We start from the raw sequence: 21,376 nt of genomic DNA on the forward strand, positions 1-21,376 counted from the left end.
AGACTTGGTTGACACAAGTGATGACTGCTCACCTCCAACGCTTGGAAGAGCACTTTGGGACCTACTTCCCAATCCATTTGACTGTGATCCTGGCACAGTTGAAATGCCGGTAAGTGAAATCGGAAAGCTGATCGAGCTGTCATGTGACCGAATGTATTCAAGGGTCACTACGGAGGAGTTTTGGTTCCTGACTCAAAGAAAATACCCTGCCGTCTCCCTCTGCGCATTAATGCCGCATTCAAAACAACTGAGATCTCAGAATTGGGAACTCTAAATCTCTGACTTCCGACATCAGTGTGTTCAAGACAGCTGGGAACTCTGGGAAAAAACTGTCAAAAACTGACTGGGAAAAATACCAACTCCAAATTCCAACTTTCTGACCCGAAGATCACTGACGTCATGACTTGACCTCCTATTTTTCCAAATTCCCAGTTATCTTGAAAGCACTATAAAACTCATGGCAGGCTAACCTTCGCCAGCTCATATCTGTGTGAATCTGGATTCAGTGCTCTCGTCTGCATTCAAATCAAATACTGATCCAAATTGGATGTGACAGCAGAGATGAGGTGCGCACTGTCGACTATGCCCTCTGACTTTGAGAAGCTCTGACGTGACATGAATCAAGCACACCCATCTCATTAGTGGTGGTGAGATATGAGACATTATGTCAGACTAATTTGCAATTGACTGCCATAGCCCCAAATAAAAAAGCAAACATTGGCTGTTAATGACATAATTTTTTTCTCATGGTTGGGGTCGCGAGAATGTTCAGATATCAAAATGGGGTCATGAACCCCTGGTATACAGTGTATGTTGTGTATGACTCATCGGAATAGATTACTATTATCCATGTGAAAAATGTAATGGATATAACAGCACTCAGCTCCCTTCTGCTGTGTACATTGCCAGGTGCTTGAGGCAAAACAAGTAGTTGTTGGTTGGGAGGGCGAGTGACTACCTTTTAAATTCTTCAACTCGTAAGTGCAGCAGTTCATGGAGAAACTACATTTTAAAATGTCCTGCATGATATTGTGAATATCGAGAGATAATTGCCAATGAGAGACATGAGGACCGGGAACAGAATCACAAGCTACGACCTCACTGACAGACTAATGGCTATAAGTACCACTTTAGTCAGAAAAGGTATCAGACTCCATTTCAAATTGATTATGAGCTGAGGTAATGGTAACATTACGTGTGTGTGTGTGTGTGTATGATCAACAGTATCGAGAAAAAAACTAATCAATTTCCAAAACCAGTGACCATGTCATGAAAAGGCAGGCCTGGGAAATAATAGGTTGGTAGCCTGGGACATTCAAAGGGAACACTGGTGTAGGATCAAACCTCTATGGGATATGGATCGAAAAGGAAATAGTGCATAAAGGATCGGACCCTTTTTTTCAATTTCCGCCTAAAATGACATACCCAAATCTAACTGCCTGTAGCTCAGGACCTGAAGCAAGGATATGCATATTTTTGATACCATTTGAAAGGAAACACTTTGAAGTTTGAGGAAATGTGAAATTAATGTAGGAGAATATAACACATTAGATCTGGTAAAAGATAATACAAACAAAAAAACATGCGTTTTCTATTATTCTTTGAAATGCAAGAGAAAGGCCACAATATAATATTGCAGTTTAGGCGCAATTTAGATTTTGGGCAATAGATGGCAGCAGTGTGTGTGCAAAGTTTCAGATTGATCCAGTGAAGCATTGCAATACTGGACTATTTTGTATCAAGTCTGTCCAAATGTGCCGAATTGGTAAATTGATACATTTTCAAGTACATAACTATAGAGAACATACAAAAATGATATGGTAATACAAAATGTAAGTTTACACACTCCCAGGAATGTCATACATGATGGATCATTAGCTTATACACTAACATCTACACATCTAGATGGCCGGGCGGGGTGGGTATGGATCCAGAGACAGCAGGGGTTCAAACTGTAGAACCCAGTTCCTACATTTGAATATAAAAATTTATTTTATCAAACAAAACTATGCTACATTCTATCTCTGGGACTCTTAGGATGACAAATCAGAGCAAGATTACTGAATGTAAGTACATTATTTACCTTCAGAGGTGAATGTATCAAACCAGTTGCCGTGATAAGTTTGTTGTTGTTGTGCACTCTCCTCAAACAATAGCATGGTATTTATTCACTGTAATAGCTACTGTAGATTGGACAGTGCAGTTAGATTAACAGGAATTTAAGCTTTCTGCCCATATAAGACATGTCTATGTCCTGGAAAGTTTGCTGTTACTTACAACAGTCATGCTAATCACATTAGCGCATGTTAGCTCAACCGTCCCGTATACGGGACACCGATCCCGTAGAGGTTAAAATTCAGTTGGCAACTCAGAGGACAGACTCCCTACTATGCCCTGGGACTCCTCAAATGTTTTGTTTTCCCTCTCTGACAGCCCCTCACATTATACTTCATTCCTATTCCCCATCGCTTCAAAAGCCTTTGTTCTTACCATTAGCAGTTGCAGTATGCGATGTATTTAGAAATGATTGCATTTGGGGGCTTACTGAAGTTTTATCAGCAAAGAAATGAACAAGAATTATGGCACAAATTGGGAGGCTGCTTTCTTCTTTTTCCCCTCTATAAAAGTACAGATTTCCCCTCCAAACGAAGCCAAAAATATTACATGATTAAAGGCAAGAAAGTACACTATATATATAAAAATATGTAGACACCCCTTCAAATGAGTGGATTCGGCTATTTCAGCCACACCCATTGCTGACAGGTGTATAAAATCGAGCACACAGCCATGCAATCTCCATAGACAAACATTGGCAGTAGAATGGCCTTACTGAAGAGATCAGTGACTTTCAACGTGGCACCGTCATAGGATGCCACTTTTCCAACAAGTCAGTTCGTAAAATGTCTGCCCTTCTAGAGCTGCCCCGGTCAACTGTAAGTGCTGTTATTGTGAAGTGGAAACATCTAGGAGCAGCAATGGCTGAGCGCTGATCGTCTGACCTCGGTTTCAACACTCACTACCGAGTTCCAAACTGCCTCTGGAAGCGACGTCAGCACAATAACTGTTCATCGGGAGCTTCATGAAATGGGTTTCCATGGCTGAGCAGCCGCACACAAGCCTAAGATCATCATGTGCAATGCCAAGCGTCTTCTGGAGTGGTGTAAAGCATGACAATGCCCCTGTGCACAAAGCGAGGTCCATACAGAAATGGTTTTTCGAGATCGGTGTGGAAGAACTTGACTGACCTGCACAGAGCCCTGACCTCAGCCCCATCAAACACCTTTGGAATGAATTGGAATGCCGATTGCGAGCCAGGCCTAATTGTCCAAAATTAGTGCCCGACCTCACTAATGCTCTTGTGGCTGAATGGAAGCAAATCCCCAACATCTAGTGGAAAGCCTTCCCAGAAGAGCGAGGGCTGTTATAGCAGCAAAGGGGGGACCAACTCCATATTAATGCCCATGATTTTGGAATGAGATGTTCGACGAGCAGGTGTCCACATACTTTTGGTCATGTAGTGTATGTTACTGTATTTTTTAAATGCCTTTTGGGATCCATTATATCTCACATACGAAGGGTTTTAGTTCATTATATATTTTAAATTAAAACCTGCCAAAGTCCTCAGCTTAGGAGTTTAGTCATGCCAAAATCATGAAAGAATTCTATCTCGGTGGAGAAAAGGATCTGCATCTCATGCTATTCCAGTTTAATTCGCCTCACCAGCCTGTCTCTCCCTTGTCAGAATAATTTCAGACTGTAACTAACTTGTTTAATCTTCATTAAAGAAAAATAAGGATGTCTACCATATAGTACGACAGCGTCCCAAATGTCACCCTTTTGGGTCTGGTCAAAAGTAGTGCACTATGTAAAGAATAGGGTGCCATTTGGGACGCAACCTACCTCTGTCTCAGCTCAGCAGTGCCATTTAAAAGGCTCTGAGTCACAATTGATCTTGCAGAAAATATTTCTAATAATAAACGCTCCCCAAGCCTTGCCTGAGAATACTAATAAAGCCTTGCCTGAGGATACTAATACAGAATACAACTCCAATTAAATATTGTGTAAAGGCTGTAGTCTCAGAACTAACAAATTAAAATACATACAGAAATATATTGGGGACCCTCAACAACACTCTCCAGTCAAACATCTTGAAGTATCATAATTAGAGAGTTAGGAGTTTATGTTTTGACATTAGGTCAACAGCTTTGAGTTTAAAACCGTTTAAGTTTCATGCAGGTCTTGTTTTGATTAAAGGATTACATTTATTTTTATCATCAATTGCACACAAGGTCCAACCGACACTTAACTTTCGCTTTTAACCCAACCCCTCTGGATCGGGTGGTGCGGGGGGCTGCCACATTGGCCACCCGGGGAGCTGTTGTTGTGGGGGGGTTAACTGCCTTGCTCAAGGGCAGAACAACAGATTTTTCACCTTGTTGGCTCTGGGATTCGACCTGGCAACCTTTCAGTTACTGCCACAACACTAACCACTAGGCCACCTGCCGTTTTGATAGACCTCCAGAGCATTTGCCTGGCGGCAGGTTTGGAAGAGGTGCGTAGCTAGCAAGTGCATGCAAGGTTGGTGATTATCTTGCTTGTATGGCCTGGTTAATGTATTGACATACAGCTTCCCAATGGTGGGAACCCTGCAATCCACTACCTTAGTAGTAGTTGAGCAATGAGTAAAGGACTACAGCTGAATTGACCAATTGATAATGATGTTACTGTAACCCAAACATTGGCCAGTGTGTGTCCCTTGTGACAACAGGGTTAAAAAGCAATGCAGTTGTCTGATGTATGTTCATCTCTAGCATGCATCAAAGAGGAAGAGAAATCTCTGGAGAAATACATACATTTTCATGTTAATGTTGAAAAAGCCTTCAAACTGAAAGGCCTTCCAAAGTGGGCGGGAGAACAACAGTATTTTCATCTCACAGATTACATTGAAACGAACACTACTAAAGACCCTAACTATTCAAGCTTCTTAATTATCAATTACTGACACAATGATGATCCTGAATCTAATTTTCATTTATTACTTTTTGTCAGCAATAGAAATTACTAATATTTCCATCCCATTAACTCCCCAAGCCAATTTTAAATACACAGCGAATAATAGATGGGAAAAGAGTACTCATTACTCACATGCAGACCTACACTGTACGTATCTCAAATTTCAGTAACTGAATTTGACAGCATGATCTAGTGTAACAATTAGGCATTGCTGGTTTAATGATACATGAGGAGCAATTAAACTAGCTCTCAAAATCAATTTTTTCTTAATCTGACAAATACATTTGAGACATAACAGATTGTGACAAATTAGGCTGTGTGATATACACAACTAAAATATTGTATTAAAGCATAGTAATGTGAATAAATTATGGTTAATAAGTGTTAAGCAATAATGGGTAGTCACTACCACCATGGGGCTTTTATTAAATGTTTTATTTTGTGTTAATACAGCATTCCACCTACATAATGCATTTATTGTTAAGAAATTATAATAATCAAAACCAAAATTGAAAACCTGGACTATTTTTCAAAAACCGAAACGAAACCGAACCAACCTTAAAAAGCACTAATCGCTCAGCACTAGTTGCTAGTTCCAAATACAAGACAGTCTTACTCTACTACTAAAGTATGTAAATAACAGTATTCCACCATGGTGCTTCCCTTATCCTCCTCTAATAAAATCCATATCGGGGATGCAGATTCGCTTGTCAATATACTCCTATGCCTATGAGCTATGAGTTGATGAGGCGCAGTTGAAAAGCTTAGTTCAAAGGGGCAGGAAAGGGCCAAAGTTGTGTATAGTAGAGGGAGTTGCCTTAAGGACATCCCTCAGTATTACCATAGCTGATCCTGTCAGCGCAGTCCATAAACAAAGACTACATGCAGCTTCACATTCTCAAAACATATTTCCACATGAATTTGTATATCTCACCCAAGATTTGAATGAAAATCCAAGATCCTATAAGACTGGCAATGCAACGGAACTGGCACTGAATAGTATAGGACATACCATAGAATGACCCACATGTACATTAAACGGCTCCTTGGATAAGAATAGGATGAGACATGTAACATCAAATTGACTCTATTGGCATTAGTACACATTCACCCTCAGTGGCACACAGGGGTCTTATAGGACAACAACGATCACAGAGACAGCCAGGGAGTGTTGGACACTGGAGGAGAGAACTGGGCCATGATAATTATAATCATGCCTGTTGAACATGTCTATAGGAAGAGGGTATCCTTGAAGGCTGACGTTATCGCTATATGACCAGGTGTAGACATTAAGGTCACCCCTATTCTCTATCTTGCTCTTCATACATATTCACGAGCCAGGAATGCTGAATCCGGGAATCCAGGGAACAAAACATATAGGCAGAGTGCAAGGAAGCAACACACACACACACTGAGAAAGAGAGAGAGAGAGAGAGAGAGAGAGACAGAGACAGAGACAGAGACAGAGACAGAGACAGAGACAGAGACAGAGACAGAGAGACAGACAGACAGACAGATGAATGGTACTAAACAAACAGGGATGAAAGAAATCTATCTATGTGTGTAGGATGTGTGTAGGATGTGTGTAGGATGTGTGTAGGATGTAAGCAGTATGTGCAGAAAAACATCAAAATAACTCACTACATGGACACAAATGGTGAACGAGACTATTAGTCAATGCGGTTTGATCGTTGTTGGCAAACAGTGCCATCTTCCACATACAGTAGGGGGAAAAATGTAATCAATTGGTGTTCATTACATCATGTGGGACCTGAAGATCTGAAGTACTGGGTTTCAAAGCTACCAACTATCCTTTGGCTCAATGAGAAAAAGCTGTACTTCTTGGGTTGGGTATATGCATACTTCTGTGCTGACAGCTTTGAATCAGTCCTCACAAACACAAGTATATCAGTCGACTGCAGCCCTGCTGTGATCCACACTGTAAGCTTAGCTGACTGACCAGTCCCTCTAGACTAGACCCTCGAACACACGCTGTCTGTCACACAATAGAGTACCACAGTATCAGTTATAATACCCATAAAACATAGCGGTCAAACAGAAAATGGTTCCAATCATTTTTCCACAATTCATTTTTCCTATATGGGATTTTAGGGCTGTGTTTCGTGTAGGCTTACCCTGGCGTGACGTTTTGATAACCGTGTAAATCTCTCTAGGACAAGGTGACTTTTATCAATATATTCACCTGTATTCAGCCCCCCCAAAAAATGAGATGCTAATTAACTGCTAATGTGGCTATCATAAAGAACTACAAATGCCAGGATGATCTGGATGAGACTGCCGAATCGAGGCAAGGGTAAGAATCTCTGGATTAACTATCTAATGTTAGCTAAATTTAGTAATGAATAAATTGGCTACATTTCTTTAAATTGACAATTCTGTAAACTGTCTTGTGCAAGTTTAAAATTTACACAATACCTGTTACCAACAGTGTCAGCTAGAGATGACGTGCAGGAGCTTGCAGGGATTTGTAGTCTTGCATGATGTCTACTTTGATGCTAATTAGCGTTTTCGAATCTGAGATTAAATAGAGCCGAATATATTGATAAGTCACCTTGTCCGAGAGATATTTACATGGTTATCAAAACGTCACGCCAGAGTAAGCCTACACAAAACACAGCCCTTATTTTAAGTGTTTCTAAAATTCCCTTTGGGAAAAATAAATTGTGGAAAAATGATTGAATTCATTTCCTTGTTTGACCGCTAGGTTCTATGGGCATTATGACACCTCCACTGTGGGGCTCTATAGCCTACAGAGTATAGACATTTTTAGACATCTTCCACCACCACACTTTCTTCCAAAAACACGGAAGTAAGGCATTAGAGAGGCACGATGTGGAAACCCTGGAGAGCAGATGAAGTGTGTCTTAGCACACTGATGGGTCAACAGAATGAACAATAATAAGTAAGCAGTACGGTAGCATTGATGTGTGAAGTCATTTGCACGACTCCAGAGATAATGGGAACCAATTATGTGAGTGAAAAAGGGGACAAAAGAGCAGAGTTAATATAAAGTCCCACAGACACATATTCAGAGACATGTACTTCCCAAATGACACCCTATACCTTACAGTGCCTTCAGAAAGTATTCATACCCCTTGACTTATTCCACATTTTGTTGTCTTACAGCCTGAATTCAAAATAGATGTTGTGGAATATTTTTTATTCTGTACAGGCTTCCTTTTTACTCTGTCAATTAGGTGAGTATTGTGGAGTAACTACAATGTTATTGATCCATCTCAGTTTTTTTCCTATCACAGCCATTAAACTCTGTAACTGTTTTAAAGTCACCATTGGCCTCATTGTGAAATCCCTGAGTGGTTTCCTTCCTCTCAGTCAACTGAGTTAGGAAGGACGCCTGTATTTTTGTAGTGACTGGGTGTATTGATACACCATCCAAAGTGTAATTAATAACTTCAGAATGCTCAAAGGGATATTCAATGTCTGCTTTACACATTTGTTTTACCCATCTACCAATAGGTGCCCTCCTTTGCGAGGTATTGGAAAACCTCCCTGGTCTTTGTGGTTGAATCTGTGTTTGAAATTCACTGCTCGACTGAGGGGACCTTACCGATAATTGTATGTGTGGGGTACAGAGATGAGGTAGTCATTCAAAAAATAACTTATTATGTGACTTGTTAAGCACATTTTTACTCTTGAACTTATTTAGGCCTGCCATAACAAAGGGGTTGAATGTTGTACATGTACATATTACCTCAACTACCTCAACTAGCCGGTGCCCCCGCACATTGACTCTGCAACGGTACCCCCCTGTATATATAGCCTCCCTACTGTCACTTTATTTTACTGTATATATAGCCTCCCTACTGTCACTTTATTTTACTTCTGCTCTTTTTTTCTCAACACTTTTTTTGTTGTTGTTTTATTCTTACTTTTTTTGTTTAAAATAAATGCACTGTTGGTTAAGGGCTGTAAGTAAGCATTTCACTGTAATGTCTGCACCTGTTGTATTCGGCGCATGTGACCAATAAAATTTGATTTGATTTGATTTGAATACTTATTGACTCAAGACATTCAGCTTTATTCGTAAAACATTCTAAAAACATAATTCCACTTTGATATTATGGGGTATTGTGTGTAGGCCAGTGACACAAAATCTCAATTTAATTAATTTTAAATTCAGGCTGTAACACAACAAAATGTGGAAAAAGTCAACGGTGTGAATACTTTCTGAAGGCACTGTATATAGTGCACTACTTTTGACCTATAAAGGGAATAGGGTGCCCTTTGGGACACAACCAGGGTATCCAGATTGGCTATCAAATTCCACTGAATACCACTGCTGCTGGTAATTCAATAAAAAAACAATTGTGTGCTATTGTCATTGTAAAGAACCAGGTGCTATTCTGCACTGGAAACAAAAAGTCTAAATCAGGAGGTGCATGCCCTGCAAAATCTCATGTACAATACAGCTGCTGTGTGATACAGCCTGTTTGCTGCCTGGCACTAAACAAAGAAAAAAAAAAAGTCTAATAAGTGCTGACAAATTGCAGCTGACAGGCGATGGAGAATTAGATTATTCTAACCAAAGCAAAGTAAAATAAACAGATGGGATGGTACAGTAATCTGTGGAAAATATACAGGGTGGGCAGGTAATTGTCCTGAAAATGAAATGACTAAAGAATATTTATCTTTAAAGCACTGGATCCTATCATGTACAGTAGATGTGCTGGGATTTCTCACTGGGGTCTAGTTCTAATTGTAAGGGTTGGTGTGAGGTGTGACCCAGGTGCAATGCAGGATAAACAGTTGGCAGTAGGCAGAGATGGCAAAACAAGGATCTTTACTGATGGTCCCGAAGCCAGGATACAAAATAACGGACTTTACACAAAAAAGAAAGCAGGCTGACAGACAAAATACGAAATACTGACTGTGACTGAAATAATAACTAAACAGGGAGAACACTTCTCACGTATCTGTCCATACGTCCCGAGATCAGACACTAATTAGTACTGCTTGGCATAGTGAAACTAGCAGAGACAACTGAGCAAGGGAACACAGGGAAGTGAGGGCATAAATACACAGGTGAACAGGTAGACACAGGTGACACCAATAGGATCTTGATTAGTCCAGACTGTGAGTGAAGAGGTGCCTAAGGTTTTCGGAGGATGACACCTAGTGGGTCGCTCCAGCCCATAACCCTCCCAGTCCACCAAAAAATTGGAGACCCCTCCCCACCTGCCGGCAGTCCGGTCCACAGTAAAAGCCAGCTGCCCTCCGACGAGGCGCAGTGGGGGAACAGGACGAGGAGGGAGAGCGAGGGGACAGGTGGCGAAGGGCTTGAGGAGGGACACATGGAATGTGGGATGCACCCGCATGGTGGGGGGAAGTTGCAGGTGGTAGGCCACTGGGGTGACTCGCCGGACCACTCTGAATGGCCCGACGAACCGGGAGGACAGCTTCCTGGATCCACACCCTCTGTCCCGGGCGAAAGACCGGGGCCGGGCGACGCCTACGGTTGGCCTGATGTTGAGATCTGACCGAGGCCCGCTTAAGCGCCGACAGTACCTGCCTCCAGGTGCGGCGACAGCGACTGATTTGGGTCTGGACCGACGGGACCGCCGCCTACTCCTCTTGCTCTGGGAATAGGGGGGGGTTGGTGGGGTTGGTACCCGTATTGGCACTGGAAGGGGGACAGGCTGGTGGACGAGCAGAGAAGGGTGTTGTGGGCGTACTCCACCCACGCCAGTCGCTGACTCCACGTAGCTGGGTTGCTGGAGGCGTAGCACCTCAGCACCCCCTCCAGATCCTGGTTGACGTGCTCTGTCTGCCTGTTCGACTGGGGATGGAAGCTGGAAGACAAGCTGACGGAGGCGCCGAGGCAGGTGGCGAACGCCTTCCAGAACCTGGAGGCGAACTGAGGGCCCTGATCCGACACCACATCTTGGGGAAGGCCATGGACCCGGAAAATGTGCTGCACCACCAACTTAGCTGTCTCCCGGGATGACGGGAGTTTGGGAAGGGGAATGAAGTGGGCAGCCTTCGAGAACCGGGCCACAACGAGCAGGATGACTGTGTATCCATCAGATGGTGGTAGGGCGGAAATGAAATCCAGCGAGATGTGGGACCAGGGGCGCTTGGGAATAGGCTGGGGTCGGAGCAGCCCTGCCGCATGCTTATGTGAGCTCTTCGTGCGCGCGCACACCGGGCAAGCAGCCACAAAGGCACGTGTATCCCCCTCAGCAGATGGCCACCAGAACCTCCTACGCAGGAACTCCAACGTCCTGGCGCTCCCCGGATTGCTGGTGAGGTCGGACGTGTGCACCCACTGAAGCAGTCGCGAGAGTGCCGCCTTGGGTACGTACATCCTCCCCGATGGACCTTCGCCCGGATCGGGCTTACGCCGTACCGCTGCTCTGATCAGCCTATCAATTCCCCAATAAACTGCGCCAGCAATGAGGGTGTTGGGGACAATAGGGTCGTCCCTCTCCACCAGGTCCATGGGTTCGAACTGCCGGGAGAGCGCGTCAGGCTTGGTGTTCTTCGACCCTGGACAGTATGAGATGGTGAACCGGAACCTGGTGAAGAACAACGCCCACCTGGCCTGGTACGAGTTGGCTAAGTTCTTGTGGTCAGTCGATACGATGAATGGATGGGCGGCCCCCTCTAGCCAATGTCTCTACTCCCCCAGGGCGAGCTTGACCGCTAGCAGCTCACGGTTCCCTACGTCGTAATTCCGCTCCGCCAGGCACAGCCGACGGGAAAAAAAGGCGCCGGGATGAGTCTTACCGTCCATGAGGAACCGCTGGGACAGGATTGCTCCCACTGCAACATCTGAAGCATCCACCTCCACAATGAACGGCAGGGACGGATCAGGATGCCCAAGGACCGGGGCCGATGTAAAGCGCCGCTTCAGCGCATCAAATGCGTTCGCCACTTCCGGGGTCCAGGCGAAGGAGCGTACGCTCGTATGGGTGAGGGCTGTCAGGGGAGCGGCTAGGGAGCTAAAATTGCAAATAAATCACCTATAGAAATTAGCGAACCATAAAAACCGTTGTAGTTGCTTGAGGGATGAGGGCTGGGGCCAATCCAGTACCGCGCTGACCTTGGCTGGGTCCATCCGTAGGTCCCCCTGGGTGACGATGAACCCCAGGAAGGAGACTGTCTCAGTGTGGAACACACACTTCTTCGCCTTGACGTAGAAATGGTGACGGAGAAGGCATTGGAGGACCTGCCGAACGTGCTGCTGGTGTTCACTCGTCCTTCGAAAATATGAGGATGTCATCCAAATACACGAAGACGCTGTAGTTGAGGAGGTCCCGGTGCACGTCATTGACCAACGCCTGGAACACTGCAGGCGCATTGGCTAGACCAAACGGCATGACTTGGTACTCGTAATGCCCACTGGTTGTGTTAAACGCCGTCTTCCACTCGTCCCCCTCCCGAATCCATACCAGGTTGTTGGCATTATGTAAATCCAGCTTGGTGAAGACCCGGGCTCCCTGCAACGACTGAATGTCGTCGTCATCAGGGGGAGTGGGTAGCGGTTCTTAACCGTGATGTTGTTGAGTGCCCGGCAATAAATGCAGGTAGAGGGACAGATGTGACCCTCGACGAGTGCCTCGTCGATATACTCCCTCATTGCCAGCGTCTCAGGCCGGGACAAGGAAAACAATCGCCCTCGTGTGGGCATGGCGCACGGCAGAAGATCGATCGCGCAGTCATTTGGCCTGTGAGGAGGTAGGCCCTTGGCACGCCTCTTACTAAACACCTCTCGCAGATCCCGGGGAACGCCTGCCAGGTCTGGGCCGGTGACGGCGTCTGTAGCCACCGTCCTTCCGGTGGCAACCGCCGCTAGGGCGGTAGGCGGTTCGGAGTGCGGGACCTGGGGAAGAGGTGAGGACTGGTAGGTGGTTTGGGACGGTGGTTTGGGCTGATGAGTGGTCGGTGGAGACCGGAACGGGACAGGAGCGGAGCCTCCCTCCAGGATGAGCCGCCCAGTGGACGAGTCAATCCAGGGTTTGTGGGCGACCAGCCAGGGGTGCCCGAGGATGAGAGTACACAACGAAAAACGGGATATCCTCCCATTGCCCCCCCACCACCTGGACATGCACGGGGACAGTGCGCCGGGTGATGAAGCCCAACCCCAATGGCCGGCCGTCCAGGCCCGTGACCGGAACCAGCTCGGAGAGAGAGAGTAACGGAACGCTCCACCCTTGGGCCAGCCCTGCGTCTATCAGGTTTCCCGCGGCCCCAGAATCCACTAATGCATGCGCCCAACGCGCAGCGCGGGCCCACTGAACCTTGACGGGGAGAACAGTCTGGGAGTTTCTGGAGTTGGGGTTTCGGTTCCGGCTCGCTAGCACCCCTCCCAATACTAGCGAGCCCTCCCATTTACCCGGCTTCTCTGGGCTGATAGGGGGACGTGGAGGCATGCCTTGCTTCATGCCTCTCTTGTGCGCCCTCTCACGACGCTGATTGTCTACCCGCACCTAGAGGTCGATGAGGCCGTCCAGTTGCTCAGGCAGCTCCCTGAAGGAGAGTTCGTCCTTCATCCCCTCCGATAGCCCCCGAGTGTAAAGGACGACCAGGGCGGCCTCCTCCCATCCTGCCTCTCGAGCCCGGGTCCGGAACTTCACGGAGTAGTCCGCCACCGAACAGTCACCCTTCCGACAGGCCATAAGCCGCCTCCCGGCCTCGTGCCCCGACACCACCCGAGAGGTTTCGAACACCTTGCGTAGCTCCCGGGTGAATAGGTAGGAATCGGAGCACACCGGAGTTTGGCTCTCCCACTCCGCGGTAGCCCAGGAAAGGGCCCTACCCACCAAAAAGCAGGCTGACAGAAATACTAACTGTGACTGAAATAATAACTAAACAGGGAGAACACTTCTCACGTACCTGTCCATACATCCCACGATCAGACACTGATTAGTACTGCTTGGCATAGTGAAACTATCAGAGAAAACTGAGAAAGGGAACACAGGGAAGTGAGGGCATACACACACAAGTGAACAGGTAGACACAGGTGACACCAATAGGATCATGATTAGTCCAGACTGTGAGTGAGGAGGTGCCTAAGGTTGTCGGAGGATGACACCTAGTGGGTCTCTGGAACTGCGACCCCCTCCTGTAACGTCCAATCAGCTTCAAGTCAATTTCATTACCATAAACAAGCAAAAACAGCTTGAAGCAATGCGATATTATTAGATACAATTGAAGTCGGAAGTTTACATACACTTAGGCTGGAGTCATTAAAACTTGTATTTCAACCACTCCACAAATTTCTTGTTAACATACTATAGTTTTGGCATGTCGGTTAGGACATCTACTTTGTGTATGACACAAGTAATTTTTCCAACAATTGTTTACAGACAGATTATTTCACTTATAATTCACTGTATCACAATTCCAGTGGGTCAGAAGTTTACATACACTAAGTTGACTGTGCCTTTAAACAGCTTGTAAAATTCCAAAAATGATGTCATGGCTTTAGAAGCTTCTGATAGGCTAATTGACATCATTTGAGTCAATTGGAGGTGTACCTGTGGATGTATTTCAAGGCCTACCTTCAAACTCAGTGTCTCTTTGCTTATGGGAAAATCAAAAGAAATCAGCCAAAAATTGTAGACCTCCAAATGTCTGGTTCATCCTTGGGAGCAATTTCCAAACACCTGAAGGTACCACGTTCATCTGTACAAACAATAGTACGCAAGTATAAACATCATGGGACCATGCAGCCGTCATACTGCTCAGGAAGGAGAAATGAACGTGCGAAAAGTGCAAATCAATGCCAGAACAACAGCAAAGGACCTTGTGAAGATGCTGGAGGAAACAGGTACAAAAGTATCTATATCCACAGTAAAACTAGTCCTATATCGACATAACCTGAAAGGCCGCTCAGCAAGGAAGAAGCCACTGCTCCAAAACCACCATAAGAAAGCCAGACTACGGTTTGCAACTGCACATGGGGACAAAGATCGTACTTTCGGGGGAAATGTCCTCTGGTCTGATGAAACAAAAATAGAACTGTTTGGCCATAATGACCATCGTTATGTTTGGAGGAAAAAGGGGTCTGCTTGCAAGCCGAAGACCACCATCCCAACCGTGAAGCACGGGGGTGGCAGCATCATGCTGTGGGGGTGCTTTGCTGCAGGAGGGACTGGTGCACTTCACAAAATAGATGGCATCATGAGGAAGGAAAATTATGTGGATATATTGAAGCAACATCTCAAGACATCAGTCAGGAAGTTAAAGCTTGGTCGCAAATGGGTCTTCCAAATGGACAATGACCCCAAGCATATTTCCAAAGTTGTGGCAAAATGGCTTAAGGACAACAAAGTCAAGGTTTTGGAGTGCCCTTCACAAAGCCCTGACCTCAATCCTATAGAACATTTGTGGGCAGAACTGAAAAAGTGTGTGCGAGCAAGGAGGCCTACAAACCTGACTCAGTTACACCAACTCTGTCAGGAGGAATGGGCCAAAATTCACCCAACTTATTGTGGGAAGCTTGTGGAAGGCTACCCGAAATATTTGACCCAAGTTAAAAAATGTAAAGGCAATGCTACCAAATACTAATTGAGTGTATGTAAACTTCTGATCCACTGGGAATGTGATGAAATAAATAAAAGCTGAAATAAATAATTCTCTCTACTATTATTCTGACATTTCACATTCTTAAAATAAAGTGGTGATCCTAACTGACCTAAGACAGGGAATTTTTACTAGGATTAAATATCAGGAATTGTGAAAAACTGAGTTTAAATGTATTTGGCTAAGGTGTATGGTATCTTCTGACTTCAACTGTATGTGTGAAAGCACAGCATGGAATTGCATGGAGGTTGGCGGTTGCATAAAGGTTGAACTTAACACATGCTAAACCCATTACATTTATTTGAGGATGAAAAGCATAATTAAGTCTGGATACTAAATGTCACCATATTCCCTATATAGTCCTCTACTTTTGATCAGGCCCCATAGGACTCTGGTCAAAAGTAGTGCACTATATAGGGAATAGGGTGCCATTTGGGACCCATCATAAATGTGACCCAAAGAAGGGAACAATTCTTTGAACTGTAGGACCAGACCTTTCTGATCCCCTCTACATCAGAGTTATGGCTTTGATGTGTTTGAAGTGGAGATTAACAGCTCAATGCAATGCTGAAATAATTACGTTTTCAATCTCAACTGGAAAAGGCATAGCCTGCATTTTAAACTTTGATCAATCTCAACGTTAGGATTCAAGTCAAGGGTGTATTACGTCAACCAGGTTCTTATTTCAACAATTGAAATTCTGAGTTTGCATTACACAAGGAAACCTTGTTAAGCTCAGGAAGAGTATTTTAAGGTTTTCAAATGTACAAAATTTGATTAAAGGAGAAAATACCTTACTTAGACGGAAAGTTCAAACGAAGCATAAACAGCATATCGACTAAACTAAGGTATAAGACAGTAAGGGGACAACTAAGGACACAGGAGTGTCTCTCTCTCTCTCTGAACACAGGATACATTATGTGACTGTCTGGAAGAAAGTTGTGTGACACTTGCCTGTTTTCCTCATTGAGTCTTCTTCTTGCCTTCCACTGCCTATCACTATCGTCACTATGCTGGTGTGTTTACGGACATATTCAATCTCTCCCTATCCCAGTCTGCTGTCCCCACATGCTTCAAGATGGCCACCATTGTTCCTGTACCCAAGAAAGCAAAGGTAACTGAACTAAATGACTATCGCCCCGTAGCACTCACCTCTGTCATCATGAAGTGCTTTGAGAGACTAGTCAAGGATCATATCACCTCTACCTTACCTGTCACCCTAGACCCACTTCAATTTGCTTACCGCCCCAATAGATCCACACTGCACACTGCCCTATTCCATCTGGACAAGAGGAATACCTATGTAAGAATGCTGTTAATTGACTATAGCTCAGCATTCAACACCATAGTACCCTCCAAGCTCATCATTAAGCTTGAGGCCCTGGGTCTGAACCCCGCCCTGTGCAACTGGGTCCTGGACTTCCTGACGGGCCGCCCCCAGGTGGTGAAGGTAGGAAATAACATCTCCACTTCGCTGATCCTCAACACTGGGGCCCCACAAGGGTGCGTGCTCAGCCCCCTCCTGTACTCCCTGTTCACCCATGACTGCGTGGCCAAGCACCCCTCCAACTCAATCATCAAGTTTGCAGATGACACAACAGTAGTAGGCTTGATTACCAACAATGACGAGACAGCCTACAGGGAGGAGGTGAGGGTTCTGGGAGTGTGGAACCAGGAAAATAACCTCTCACTCAATGTCAACAAAACAAAGGAGATGATCGTGGACTTCAGGAAACAGCAGAGGGTGCACCCCCCTATCCACATCGACGGGACTGCAGTGGAGAAGGTGGAACGATTCAAGTTCCTTGGCGTACACTACATTTAATCCATATAAGGCTCCTTTGGAGGAAGGATTGTTGACATATATTTGACATTTGTATCTTAAAGCATTATTGACAAATGATTAATTTATATTTGAATATTTGTGACATTTTGGCCTTACCCAGGCCTCTGTAATATTTAATCTGTATGTGATACAAAGTAAAAGTTGGTGTTATATGAAGCTTTACCGCTTGCTCTGTAATATGAGTAGTATTAGGATTTCAATAACACATTTCTAATAGAAATGTATTAATATTGAAAAATATAAATATGAATATTGAAAATATACCATTTTTGATTTGGCTAACTTTTCAATGTATTGTTGAACATAATATACTCTACGGGCATATCAAAGTTCCAGTGTGGGATCTCTGTTAGTTTTTTGAAGTTATGGCCCATTTTATACAGAGAAATTGTCATAGTAGGCAATGTAACCAATCACAGCCCTCCTTTTACTTTTATCATTGCACATCATTACCAGCAGAGGGCGACCATTTTGAAACAATTTTTACATTCACTCTGTTGGTAATGCTTACAAATTGGATCATAACTCTAAAAGTAGCAGATATTCCACTCTGAAACTTTGATATACCCATAGAGTATATTATGTTCAACAATTTATATAAACATTTGCCAAATCATTTTTTAAATATAAATTATATATATTCACATTCCTTTTTTTCTATATTCATAAATGTATGTAAGAAATGTGTTATTGAAATAAAAATAATATTCATATTACAGAGCAAGCGGTAAAGCTTCATATGACACCAACATTTGCTTTGCAGCACCTACAGATGAAACGTTAAGGAGTCTTAAAGGAGGCCTGGGTGAGGCCAAAATGTCACAAATATTCCAACTTCAATTAAATATTAATATATTATCCTTTAAGATACAAATGTCAAATATATGTCAACAACCCTTCATCCAAAGGACCCTTCTATGGATTAAATGTAGTAAAAATCCAAAACATCATGGTATTTTTCTGTTCTAGTTTCATGAGGAATCATTCAGATAGCATATTTTAGAGCTACAGAAATAGCAGTATCAAGTGTAACATTTTATCAGAGCGATCAGGAGTAGTTGCAACAGTAGCAAACTCAGTGACCACCGGTCTGTTGTGGGCAGGGCAAGCACTCTGATAAATACTTAAACCGCATGAAGGAAATCTTATATGAGTCCTTTCAGCTCCTATTATTCCTGATGTCCATACAGATGCACCATGGGCCCTGCAGTCAGACGTTGTGTTCCGGCCATCTGACTCTGTGTGACAGTGAGTGAAAGGCAGCATCTGTAGTACAGAAGAGTTCAGTTACCTCCCGATAGCCAGCTGCTGTGCTTGAAGTAGAATGAAACAGGTGCCGGAACACATTTTCATTTGAAATAATCTGAGCCCTGAGCCCTGAGCCCTTATAATAACATCTGCAAAATATGTGTATGTGACCAATAACATTTGATTTGATTTGTATAAGACGTGATGGTAGTCAAGCAGAATAAAATTCAAGGTGTCTGTACTCTAGTCTAGTGAGCACTGGCCAAACTCAAGCACTGCTGAAACACACGGATAGAGACCCTCTGCTGCAATCTCTGCTTGTCGACAAACCTGGTGGTCGTGGAGGGCAATGGGGCCAGGCAGTGTTTGCTGTTCGTCAGCACTTTAACTAAATAATTAAGAATAATTGGGTAAATCCAGGTGAGTCGTGCTTATTGACATTTTAAAACTGCAGCCCTCTGCCGTTTGGGATTGCTGCTGCTGAGCGGTGCTGACTGACAAAGAACAAGTATGACCTAAGCCTTGGTTAATAATGGTTGGATTGTCTGGTAAACTGATGGGGGATTTGCTGGAGGTTGGTTTAGCCATAGCGCTGCCACCTCCAGACCATCTATGGCCCCTGGAGACTGGGGTTCGATCGCTGCCTAATCCCCTGGTCCAGCTGTCTCCCTCGCTCATCTTTAAAAGACAAGACAGACTAATACGAACATTGTCCGTGCACAGCGGGTGGTCGTCCTATCGCCTCTCACCACAGAACATCGGCTATCATTTTCTGTTCATTTCCAGATGATTCTACATGATGAATGAATCACCACAGTTTGTTGACACCCAGCAGGTGATCAACTGCGCACAACTGATGTTCATTATGGTGTGTCTGGTCTCTAACTCTGCATACCGAGTTTAGACTGGTGTGGGATGAGAAGACCTACTGTAGAACAGTAAGTATTCCTCACCTCATAGTGGGCGACCCTCTGGGACTCGGAGATGAGCTGAGCGCTGCACACTTTGCAGTAGGTATCTGTGAAAAGCCCTTGGTCCACTTCTGTAGACTTCATCTGGTGGGAGAGAGGACAGACAAACAACAGCATGAAATATAACACTGGGTTGGAGGCATTTCAAATGAGGAACTCATGTAAGATCACATAAATGTGAAATTGCAGGATATGATATGCCTGAATGCTTCAAGTGCAATGAAGGGACATAATGGAGCAAGTAAATGAAAATGTAATTTCATACTTTGATAGTTGTTTAATCAATATTTCATTATATCAAGCACTGTGATGGCAAATGCAGAGTAGTTTTTTTCTTCCATCCAGCAGGCAGTCATAACAGACTCTTATGTTGAATCAATAAACCCATTTTCAGGTAGCAGGTCGAAACCATGTCAAGGCAATAGTAAATAAATGAATGCGACTGAGAGCCCTGATAGTATTTATCTTGTAAATTCGTAAGGGATAATCAACGAGGGGCTATGTGTTCTCTGGAAAATAATGCACAACGTGGAAGGTGTGTTGCATGACATGTTAGCAGAGTGGAACTCATCTTCCACGGAGTTGCATTATTTTCCAGATAATTCATAGAGCCCTGAGTTGATTATCCCTTTTATACCAGGGCTATAAATTAACACATTTGCCACTAGAAATGCATTAATTTGCCAGTAGAAATGTGACAACATCCACTGAAGTAGCTAGCATGTTTACTAGCTAGCTAGATCGCTACAATAGTTGCCTTGGTAACCAAACAAGACTTGCTAGCTTAGCTAACCAAACCATCATCCTAGCTTGCTATTATGAAAATCGAATTCAACAATGCCAATAATGTTTTCAATTCGACTTTTGCTTTCAAAAGCAGCTCAAAAATAGAACATGTAAGAATGAACTTCATAGCCCTTGAATTATACCGTTCATTATACTGTGCTCTTATAGGTAAATAATGCACACTCTAGAATGCCCTTCAAGCCAATCAGAAACGGGTATTCAACAATGCCGTGGTATAATTAAGCAATAAGGCACAAGGGGGTGTAGTATATGGCCAATATACCACGGCTAAAGGCTGTTCTTAAGCACAACACAACGTGGAGTGCCTGGATACAGCCCTTAGCCACTGTATATTGGCAATATACCACAAACCCCCGAAGTTACCAACGTAATCAGAGCAGTAAAAATAAATGTTTTGACATACCCGTGGTATACAGTCTGATATACCACGGCTTTCAGCCAATCCGCATTCAAGGCTCGAACCACGCAGTTTATAAATATAAATAAATGATTGAACTTCAGCTGGGGGAGATTTGGAAGGGGACGGCAAGATGCTATTTGAGGGGTCTGACTGCGCCCTTTCTGCTCTTGATCTCTCTTCTCTCTTCTCTCTACTTCTGCTCTGCTCTCTCTATTATTAATTCAGCCCTGCTTTCATTAGAGAGCTCACATTGCAGATTTGGGAGCACTCATGCTCAGCTCATCCTTATTGACTTTGTGGAGTCTTCATTAGGCATGACATCACAGAAGAGCAGAGAGGTCAAGCAGGTATAAACTATGGTAAACCTTTTAGGGCCCTTAATATCTCTCCCTATAAAGTGTAAGCACAAAGACAAGAGGGGTGAAAAATGGAACTGATTATAATACCCGGTTCCTTAAACTTAAATCAGTGAACGATACAAGTGAAATGTTTCTCTAAAACAATGAATAATTTAACTGATTG

At 44.0% G+C, this 21,376-nt stretch overlaps 1 protein-coding gene across 1 annotated transcript in view; it reads right to left on the reverse strand.

The window, feature by feature from the left end:
* Positions 1-21,376, reverse strand: part of LOC121585045 (zinc finger matrin-type protein 4-like) — a 135,801-nt gene that overhangs the window by 93,151 nt on the left and 21,274 nt on the right. Inside the window, exon 2 of the mRNA XM_041901384.2 lies at positions 19,630-19,731. Within this exon, the coding sequence (XP_041757318.1) occupies positions 19,630-19,731 (102 nt within the window). The remainder of the gene's footprint in view (positions 1-19,629; positions 19,732-21,376) is intronic.

The sequence above is a fragment of the Coregonus clupeaformis genome, chromosome 16 (genome assembly GCF_020615455.1).
Source record: "Coregonus clupeaformis isolate EN_2021a chromosome 16, ASM2061545v1, whole genome shotgun sequence".
NCBI lineage: Eukaryota > Metazoa > Chordata > Actinopteri > Salmoniformes > Salmonidae > Coregonus > Coregonus clupeaformis.